Here is an 11,050-nt window from a genome sequence, read left to right as displayed (position 1 = left end):
AGTTTCGGCTTTCTGTTGTGAAAACGATACGACACACACCCCTAATCCCCCTGTTATCTCATCCGCTACAAAAGTTAAATCAAGTCGTGATTTTTTCCACTGCTTTTTGATCGGCAGCCGTGCAGTGGGAATCTTGACGGGGATATGATAGCTATAGCTCCCCCATCTGTGCTCTCGCCCCCGAGTTCTCTCCCAACCAGTCCTTTTGTTTCGTGACAGATTTGACGCAGGCAGCTGATTGGTCCTCACTTGATGACATTGGCCTAATTTGCTTAAGCCGTGCGTTTGCAGATCAGCGCTAGCTCTGCTGTCAACCTGTGTTTTCCTGAGTCCACTTGTAAGTTGTAACTGGTGAGAGAGAGGTGAGGCTAGTGCATGTTGTAGTACTATCCAATGATTCCAATCTCTTTCGGTCTCCTATTAGCGTCTCCTAGTAGCGACTTATTTGGCAGCATTGGTGAAAGAGAGAGATAAGTATTGTAGTGCATACATATGTTGAATTTTTACATGTAGGGAGTGTGTGGATAATTGTCCTGGATTAAAATGTTACATATATTAACTTCAGAACTAGAAAACGAGGATACAAAAGATACTACATGATACTCTACTAATTAGCCACTATTTATCCTAATGTTTTTTTTAGAAAAATGCCGTAGCCCCACTTTTCATTAAAGCGGAAAGGGCTATTTATATAGTAATAAATAGCAGGAGTATTTATCCTAATGTAATACCAGGAGTATGTTATATAGTAAATAGTTGTACCGAGCATTTTGCAGACTTCATTTTCCTAACTTACCAGTGCACCACACGTTGCATTAATTCATAGAAAAACAGCTATAGCACAGGATATAGCACAATAATATTCAAACATACTGGGAATGATAGTAATGGTATGATAATAATGGCAGATGAAGACTAATAGTAATATGCTAAACAACCAAAAAAATGTCAAAATTAACGCTACCGTGTGCGACAGATCTATCGTTTTTTATTTCGAGACAGACAGATTAGTTACTAAAATTGCTATGCGTGCCATGTCGAGATGCATGCCTCATGCTCGATTCACATTTGGTGGAACAAGAACAGCAAACCCAAACTTGATATAATCCGGCCGTCCGATAGTGGTGAAACATAGGATAATCCGTTCCGGTAGTGGTGAAACATAGGATAATCCGTTCCGTCTATATAGGTTGTTTGATGTTGTTTGATTTGTGGTCGTAGTTATCACACAATTGTTCACTCTTCACAATTATACTAATGTTTACTTTCTCGCCAGACAGGTGCCATATGCTGATATGCACAATTGCACAAAGTCATCTGCATAGCCAGTGTACTGGTAACCTTTATTTCCGAAACGACTTGACTGGCGAGTAGAAATGTGCACACAGAATATGTATAAGGCTAAAGATAACACTCAGGATATGTGCTGATTCAGCATAAACAAGTACTCCAGGGAAGAATTTAAATGTGATGCTTTTGGTATAAAATAAAAGCGTAAACACACACAGCACTGCATAAAAAACAAACGCTCTCAAACCACTAGATTCCATGAAACAAGCCAAAGTTTTGATAGAGAGGTGGAGCACAGGACAAAAGAACCCCACGCAAACAAAGTCTTTGAACCCTGTACAGCCACCTATCTTGACCACCATTCCACCACACCCTTATGGTGATAAAATTCGACCACAAAATAATAACAATAATAATAGAAGCAGTAACCATTTTTTGCAAAAGAAAATTAAACCCTACCTCTGATTCTTCCATCCTCACACACACACCGCACCACACACTCTAAGACACGTACGCATGCATGTACACGAGAAGAAGAAAAGCGAAGGACACTCGTCCACCCTACTACTGTTGTTTTTACAGTCTTGCAACACGGAGAAGATAGAGCGGAAAAAGCAAAAGCATTTGGCAAATCAAACATGGGATCAAATTTAATTTATGACGTGATCGAGATCGAGATCGGAGAGAGAAACCCGTGATTTCTTCTCGTGTGACGACGTTCGTTCTTTGATTGGTTACACCCGGTTGTTGTTGGCCGCCGCCGCCGCTGCTGCGGGCTCGACGCGGGTCTGCGCGGACCGGAGCATGAAGCCACCAACCCCTGACTTGTCGTGCTCGTCCTCGTCGTGGTAGACGTACGCGAACCCGCCGTGCCGGGTGAGGTCCATGCCGGACGTCTCGTCGTCGGCGGAGATGCGGAGCAGGCCGAGCTTCTTGAGCCCGAAGAAGAGCGGGCCCATGGTGCAGCTGACCCACCCGAAGATGACCAGGATCTGGATGATGTGCGCGGCGAGCAGCTTGCCGCCGCCGCCCATGAACAGGCCGTACGGCCGGCCGGCGCCGTAGATCTCCTCGACGTACTTCTGCCTCGCGAAGAGCGCCGTGAAGAGGATCCCCCACGCGCCGCACCCGCCGTGGAGCTGGGCGGCCTCGAGCGGGTCGTCGAACTTGAGGCGCGCGGCGAGCGCGTTGAGGCCGATGAGCACCCAGGCGGAGACGAACCCGCAGATGATCGCGGCCCACGGGTCGACGACGCTGCACCCGGCGGTGATGGCGGCGAAGCCGCCGAGCAGCCCGTTGCAGACGTCGACCACGTTCCAGTGGCCCGTCTGGAGCCGCTTCCCGAAGAGCGTGGTGAGCGCCGCCACGCTGCCGGCCAGGGTCGTCGTCACGGCGGTGCGGCCAACGCCGGACCACTGACCGTTGATGCCGCCGGCCGGGCCGTAGGTCTTGAGGATGGTGGTGAACGACCCGGGGTTGAATCCGTACCAGCCGAACCACAGTAGGAACGTCCCGAGCACGACGAGCGACGCGCTGTGGCCCTTGAGCGCCACCGATCGGCCGGCGTGGTCGAACCTACCGATGCGGGGGCCCTCGATGAGCGCGCCCCAGAGACCGGCGACACCGCCGACCATGTGGACGACGCCGGAGCCGGCGAAGTCGATCACGCCAGAGCCGAAGAGCAGAGGCCCCGACGTGCGGGAGGCAGAGGCCCACCCGTCGGCGGACCAGATCCAGTGGGACACCACCGGGTAGACGAACCCGGTGAGGAAGGCGGAGTAGATGAGATACGCCACGAACTGCGTCCTCTCGGCGATGGAGCCCGACGTGATGCCGGCGGCGGCGATGGCGAAGGCCCACTGGAAGAGGAAGAAGTCGTAGTCGAACCCCGTCTGGGGCATGTGCTTGAGGCCGAAGAACTGCCTCCCGATGAACCCGTTGGACGGCGTCCCGAAGGCGAAGGCGAAGCCGAAGAGGTAGTAGAAGAGCGCTCCGGCGGCGGCGTCGAGCACGTTGGTCAGCATGATGTTCATCGTGTTCTTGGCCCTGACCGAGCCCGCGCAGAGCATCGCGAACCCGAGCTGCATGGCGAACACGAGGTACGCCGAGAAGAGCAGGTACGTCGCGTCCACCGCCGACGTCGTGTCCGCGAACCGGCTGCACAGGTAGTCCGTCGCGTTCGCCGCCACCGGCCCCAGCAGCGGCGCCAGGTCCGCCGCGCACGTCGCCATCTTCCTCCCTCCTCCTCGGCAACCCCCTCTTCCCCGATCAAACTAGCTCTGCTGAAACGGCGGCAGGGCTGGGCGTGGGAGGCTGGGGAGAAACGGTGCGCCGGATTTATAGGAGATGAGAAACGGTGGCCAGGGTCGCCGTGCGGGCGATGAGATGACGAAATTTTTTGCCAGGGTCGCAACTTTGTTAAATAATAACAAAACGGGAAACGGAACAGCGGACGGGTGGGTTTCGCCGTTTTGGCCTTTGGCAGCAGGGCCCACTGCGCGGTGAATCTTCCGTGGATGGGATCTGCGGCGGTTGCGGGTGGGAGCCGTTTCGGGATCCCCGCGAGATTCTGGATGGCGCCCCAGAAAAAAAACTCAATTTTAAGTCATCTACAATTAGTTGTACCATGTTTATATAACTAAATGAACTATTATACAGAGTCATTTACAATTACTTGTACGTTTCCTATATAATTGCATGAACTGTTATAGTGGATAAAATATGATATGGTAAGCAAGTAAAGAAAAATAAAAAACAGATTTTACGCAAGACATTATTTCTATCATACTTTTAAGACCTAACGAGAGTCCTAACATAAAATTTAAACGTGAATTAATAGTTTTTATATTAAAAGATTATTGTTACTAGTTTTTATGATATAGAGGATATAAAAAGCACCACTAGGGTCTTGTATTTTAAATGCTCTTAGCCACCTCACACGTACCAATACAAAACTTGATAGATTATTTTTTTTTTACTTTTTCAGTCCTCAATACAATTGTTCCATATTATTTTATATCCTAAGACATTTTATCCTTACTTTAACAAAATCTAATATAATAATTGTTTAAAAGATAAAATCTTCATGAGATAAATAAATGATACTCCATCATTTTTATAATATAAGATATTTAACCTTTTCTTATAATGTTTGACCATTTGTCTTATTTAAAAAGTTATGAAAATATTATTTATTTTGCTTGTGACTTACTTTATTATCAAAAGAACTTTAAACGTGACTTGTCTTTTTTTTACATTTGTACTAAAATTTTTTAATAAAACGAATGATCAAACGTTGCAACAAAAAAATTCAAACATTTTACATTAAGAAACAGATGTAGCACCAAAAGTGAAGTATTTATTTTGAGAGGGAGGGAATAGCTGTCTATCTAGGACGTGATTAATGATGTGGTGGTGTGCTTGCGCTCCCTGTCATCCCCTGTGAGACAAACGACGACGAGTGTGGATGTGTATGGTTTCAAATTAATTTCGCCTTCCATTTTTTGTGAATTGTGGTTCGCAATATCTTACCTCGTTTTGTTTTTTGGTATCCTGTCCTGCTCCATTTGAATGGTCCTGTGATGTTGTGCACATAAAATGGAAGTGAAAAACTCATCTAAAAGGAGTGAAAACAAACTGTAGGTGGCTAGTTGGGCAGATTTGATTTTTATATAAGGAAGTTCAACAGAACGATAACTCTTTAATATCTCTGAGAGAGAAACAACTCAACACAATTAAAAAAAAAAGCTATAAGAGGGAACTCTTGATTAGAGTTTTTTTTTGTTTGAAATAGAAGGTTTCGTTTCACATCGGCGTTGGTCCTTAGTCCTTACGACCTTATCAGCTACACAGAGTGCAAAGTGCAAGTACAGAGTTGCGTAATCATGGATAGACTGGATGTTGGTGGTAAAACTTGATTTTCTTTTTTGTGTGTTGTTTTATGCTTTCTTTTGCTGGCAATGTAAAAATTACCAAAACAGAGTAGAAACAGTACTATACTTGATCGTACCTCGAGCTCGCATATTGACTAACACTTTCACTGTTCCACATCATGAAGTACCATCACCAATCATTTGCTCAGATTAACTAAAGTGCAAATGAGCAATGTCAACTAAAAGATTCAAATAGTCCATCGTCATCGAAGAGGACTTTGGTGTGAATAAATTTGGGAAACGCATCCTGCAAGGTCATCGACTTTGTTTAAATCAAGCTGATCCTTTTGTTCCGGTCAACAAGGGAAGCCGCTCTGTTTTCGTAAAATACAAAGCATTTTGATGCTATTTCATATACATACACAGATGAACGGTACAGTTCTTCTGGACTGTTCAGAATTCTGATATTCAGTCGACGTGCAAAACTGACAGCCACGCAATCTTATTGGAGGTTGAGAAAAATGGAGATTCTTTTTATATAGAATAAACTCTGTCATATTTATTTCGTAAATGCTTCAGAATTCAAGCAAGCACGTACTCTGTCTGCTGCTCTAATCTGGCTCTTTGTCGTCTCTGAAAGAGCACCAGTTTATAAAATCTGATTAAAAACCGTGCAACATCAATCATGCACTCCTCGTTTAAGCATTAATCAAATTGCAACTTGAGAAGATACTTCAAGCTTAACAGTAAACTACTACCAAGTTGTCAAAAACATTTGCATAGAAGAAACCAAGACAAGCCTCTATCTCGGAATTAGTTTAGGGTTTTAACCGCTTCGATCTCGCCGTAAAACTGTTAAGTAAACGATCCCCAAACAGAACAAGCAACTCCTTGTGGAGACCCGACGCAGCCGGATGATCTCTCGCCATCGCCATCGATGATCATCACCAGTTCAAGGTCAGCGTCTGGTTTGTTTATCTCCCTGTCACCTATCGGAGCCCTAATTAAATCGACCTGCGAGGATGGACTAATCTCATCTGCACACTTTGGGGTGATAAAAATAAGATATTTATTTCACTCCAACAAAAACTAATAAAAATATCTCGAGCTACCAATGAGTTTTACTTTTATCCTTCCTTATGTACCTACATCGAGGTACCAAATCATTTCTTACCATTGAATCTAGCTAAGTAGGATGTGCACTGTTGGATCTAACGATCAGAAACGATTTGGTACTGTGAGGTATCGGTATCTCGAGGTACAAAAGGAAGGATGGGAGTAAAACTCGGTACCGATATCTCGTAATACCAAATCGTTTATAATCGTTGAATCTTACCATGCACATCCTACTCAGCTAGATCCAACGATGATAAATGATTTGGTATCTCGAGATATTTTTTATTAAACCGGAACAAATCTCTAAAAACAAAACCACAGGTAAACATATTCAGAGCAACAAACTTCCCCACTTGCCGCATCTGCAGTTTTTTTTTTCTCCAACTCCGCATCTGCAGTTGCCAAATTCCGCTTTGCATGTTCGCTGATTAATCTGCGATTTTCTCTTCGTGTTGCTTGTGCTTACGCGCAGATTCGCTACATCTATACGTGGATATTCTGACTTTGGATCAGTTCAGTAGGGTTTTGTGTTTTAAGAAATCGGGTGAGACGTAACACGACAGAATCTGATCTACCTGCTTCTTGGTTAGATAATTAGATTATGCTGTAGCCGAGTTCCGGTTTGCTGTTGTTCTCCATTCCCATTCGCTCAGAGCTAGCTCCTATCAGTTTCTGTTCTAGCTGTTCATCCTGACAAGATTAGATTAGTGTGCCATGTGAGGACCGAAAAAAAAATAAGCAGTATATTTCTACTACTCTATGCATGTAATGTGATACATTCCTGCAAGCATGTCTTGATACCGTTGTATTCCCCCTTGTTTATGAGTATCACTGACATTTGACGTGTCAATTTGGCTGCAAAAATTCAGAATCCCATGGGCCACCAGCTTCGCATTGACCTGAATCTTTTTTTTGGATCTCATGATCTGGGTGCATGGTATGATGATTCCCGTCATCGGAAAGGAACAGCTATGCATTTGCTTGGAATCTAGTTGGTTAATGATCCAGTGGCATGGATCACGATGCATGCCGGTAGAATTTTAGCCTATAATGACCTGTTTTATACCTCATGGTGTTTCTTTCTGAATTTTAAGTCTGCCCTGATAATATGTCTGTGGTACTTATTTGACTCTGAAATTTTCTCTGTCCAGACTGAAGATAAAGGGTAGAAGCTTTAAGGCAGCCTAGTCCTTATGAAATGGTAAGGCTTTCCCTTTGATGACGGACTCCATTCATCTACTTCGAAGGAATTTCTGTTGTGCGCATGTTCTTGTATTTCCTGAATGTGTTGTCGCTTTCTTGTTTAGTCTAAGATAGAGCAGAGGGTTATTTTTAGATGATGGACCAAATGATTTATCAGCAGTTGAAGACATGGTTGTCTGGTTGCAGTTGCTTGCTAGCTAACCATTTATAATATTTCCAAATCTGCAACTTGGAGGCTCGAGACCGTGCGGGAAGTTGATTGTTTCATTAAAATCAAATTGGTCAGAATTGGATGAGATAACCAGGGATGCAGATACCTAATGAATCAGAACATACTATATGAGATAAGGGATGCAGATACCTAATGAATCACAAGGAATATCACATAGTCAATGCACCAAGAGGAGTAGAGGAAATGGTAGCTAACCTCTCTTCTTGCAAATACTCAAATGTTTCCATCTGTTGATTCAATACAGTTCATTTGGCCAAAATTTGCATTAGATTCCTTGTAAAAAATAGTCGAGTGTCGCTCTCGGCCTGCTGGAGAACTGATGGCTTCCATTTCGAGCCTTGTCATTGTAGCTGTTTAAATACTAATTAAGATTCAGTTAAAAGGGACAGAAATCAGTAGTGTATATACAAGATGCAAAGTCAGCGGTATACAAGTACAATAAGGATCCTAGCTGGTCTGAGGTTGTGCTGTCAAAACTGATGACATGCTGAAAGATGCTTATCAAAGTTGTCCTCTTGATGATTCATGTTCCCAGGAGACAGGTTCTTATGAAGTACAGTCAATGCTAGATCGTAATCTGGAAAGTGTCTTTTGTCATCACATTGTACAGGTTAACACGTTCGAGCACATAATTTAACAGGTCCTTTAGAAAAGGGCACCAAAATTTTACATTAAAAAAATATGGCATCTCAAGGTATCTTTCTTAAGAATAGTAAAGAAACTCAATCGAAGATCATCAACAAAAATATGTTTTTAGATAATTCATCAACAAAACCTAGCACTCAATATCACTCCGACTTATCTGTTCCTTCTTCTGATGCAGTTAACTAGTAGTATCAGTCAATCCTTTTCAGGGACATTACAGGTGTTGTTTTCCCTCCCTTTTTGCATGCAGATCGAGCTGTTCAATGTGTCGCCGCGGGTGATTAATTATCTGATAGAGATCCACACCGATCCCTGAACTGAAATTTCTTGCATGTCGATGTCCTGCTGCTCGTGCAGTCGTACGGTTGCATGAGTCTGCCTTTGCATCCTTTAAAAGTCAGAGGCTTGGGAGACATCGACTCATCGAGATTAGGTCGTGGATGCTGAACGTATCATCGCCTATTTATGGCTCTGATATTTCCGAGTCAAAAAGTAGGGGGATCTTGAATCTTGATGCGACTTAGAGCAACTATAATAGCAGACTATAAGCCAACTAAATACTGATGTGGAAGAAAGAAGGGAGGAGAGAGAGGAGAAGCTGACTATAAGCTATAGCCAGCTCAGACACAAGAATCAAGACAGCATATGAGACAGACATGTGGATCATGCATTAAAGATAGAGAGCTAACCATTATATGAGTGGGCTATAAGAAGACTATAAGCTAACTTGTTGGCTATATTATTAGCCATGCTCTTACACGGGCTACCGTTTTCTTCCTCGCTGGGATGTTCAGACTCGAGAGCCGTAGCCGGCTATCGCGTGATGAACTCAGCTTTCTAGAGGATTGAGCTATCAGAGATATGTTCAGCACATCACACGCTGCAGTATTTTTTTCTACGCTGCAGCAAATTTGACTTGAATTAGCACTATATTTTGCTTTCTCTCTAAAAATTGCTTTCATGTTTTTTTTCCCTGAAAGGCTTCGTGCATGTAGCAAGCGGAGGCCCATAAAAGGGCCCAGTAAACGGCCCAATTCGGCGGTCTACTCTTACCCCCACGATTTGTGTAGGACGGGCCAGCCTTCTTTGTCTTTGTTCGCGCCCAATACATGCCTGTGTTGTAGGCTGTCTTTTTCTATAGAGAAAAATGTCATTTTGCCTCCCCTAATTATAAATTGAGTTTGATTTTCGTCTCTTGACCATAAAATTGGGTAGACAGTCCTTTTTTAACTTTCCATATCAATTCAAATCACCTCCGTTGGTGGTTTTCCAAGTTGTTTGATCTGATATATCACATTGACTTGTTGAGATGGATGGTTGATTGCATTCTATTAATGTTATCATTGAAGGGAAGACTCAGCTTGCCCATATAAGTGGTTGTAATCCACTATATACCTACACCCACCCATCTTGTGAAACAATTCTTTCCCAATATTTCAAGTGGTCTCGGCGCAACCGGGGTCATCCCTGTGTAAGATGACCTTGTAGGCAGTGATATGTCCCTCTCACTGCTGCGAGTTGAGGTTGATCCATGTGTCTAGATCAGGGGCAAAGTAGGCCCGCCTAAGGAATGACGTGAGCCAATGGTTGAGGGGCCTCCACTCATGGTGCTTGCCATCAAAAGAGAAGCTAAGTTCTCTATAGATGGTCTCGTGGTTAGAACACGGTGGTGTGGTCCGGATGCACCGTGTGTGACTCGATGAAGGCCGTATTGAACGACAGTGACTAGAGAGCCTCCCATGTCGAAACTCAGAACATGAGCACTTTCTGACTGTGCTGTTTGGAAAGTACTCCATTGAACACCTTGCCGATGATGAGGTTGCTAGTTGCTACAAAGGTCAAGGTGCTACAGCCTGGAGCATTTGGTATACTTCGAGAGGCTAGCAGAAATCATGTTCAAGGCAAGGATCAACCATTGGACTGCCCAACTCTAGCCTATCCGTCATCCGCTGAAGGCTGCTTCTCTTGATGATCTTATTGTTGGACAAGTCAAGCGAGTCTAGCTCAGCAAAACCTAGGCCACCACCGCCGCCGACTTCTTTGCACCAACCATACCACCGAAAGATTTAATGTCTTTAATTCACCACATCAACAACAAAGCCCTAGAGTGCAGCATTCATGAACAGATTGGTGAGGTAGGCGTTGTACGATGAGTCCCTATGGATGCGGAGCTGGAGTCCTACATTGGGAATACCCGTCCGTGGCGCATCAACCGGCTACGCTGCTTTTCTATTGGTGAGCAGCAACAGGAGACATAACGGCTGATGCGCTCTCGCTTGGGTTCTGTTGACGTCAAAAAGTGATCCGACATATCACACACAAAGGCCCGGGAGTCGTTTCTCAGAACGCTCCAGTGCAGGACCTAAATTCTTAGAAGGTGCGCAGACGTACCAGTCAGTTTAATCATGCAAGTAACAAGATGAAGAACCATGATCAGTGTTCCCGTTGCGGAGGGGCTGGTTACCGTGGTAGGGATGGGAAAGACAGGAAGTGAAACACTGCTTGCGATTACACACCCTCAAAGGCCCAAATACTAACAGTGTCCTCAAAATTCAGAGTCACAGAGCGTGATGAGAGTGAAGTGTGAAGCCAAGTCATCAGCAGTCCAGCACCACGGCGGGGGAGCCGGGGACTGCGTCGTGGACCGTCCCTTTCACTAGTAGGAGTAGCTAGCTCGGTGCTAGCTCCATCA

The 11,050-nt window shown here is 44.6% G+C and overlaps 1 protein-coding gene and 1 long non-coding RNA gene across 3 annotated transcripts; one reads left to right on the top strand and one right to left on the bottom strand.

The window, feature by feature from the left end:
- Positions 1–1,544: 1,544 nt before the first annotated feature.
- LOC102701999 (ammonium transporter 1 member 1) lies at positions 1,545–3,678 on the bottom strand. Its single transcript, XM_006652437.3, has one exon. The coding sequence runs from the start codon at positions 3,519–3,521 to the stop codon at positions 2,025–2,027; it is 1,497 nt and encodes a 498-aa protein (XP_006652500.2). The 5' UTR covers positions 3,522–3,678; the 3' UTR covers positions 1,545–2,024.
- Positions 3,679–6,678: 3,000 nt separating this feature from the next.
- Positions 6,679–8,091, top strand: LOC107304073. Of its 2 annotated transcripts, none has more exons than XR_001550071.1 (3): positions 6,679–6,822; positions 7,148–7,310; positions 7,430–8,091. It is a non-coding gene; the product is annotated as an uncharacterized LOC107304073 (long non-coding RNA). The 2 variants fall into 2 exon arrangements; XR_001550072.1 differs by lacking the exon at positions 6,679–6,822 and adding an exon at positions 6,835–7,043.
- The last annotated feature ends 2,959 nt before the right edge of the window (positions 8,092–11,050 follow it).

The sequence above is a fragment of the Oryza brachyantha genome, chromosome 4 (assembly GCF_000231095.2).
Source record: "Oryza brachyantha chromosome 4, ObraRS2, whole genome shotgun sequence".
Lineage (NCBI taxonomy): Eukaryota > Viridiplantae > Streptophyta > Magnoliopsida > Poales > Poaceae > Oryza > Oryza brachyantha.
This window is presented reverse-complemented; position numbering and strand designations above follow the sequence as displayed.

Bases quoted from the DNA above. Each gene is read 5' to 3' on its own strand.
- LOC102701999 (XM_006652437.3), bottom strand. From the start codon at position 3,521: ATGGCGACGTGCGCGGCGGACCTGGCGCCGCTGCTGGGGCCGGTGGCG.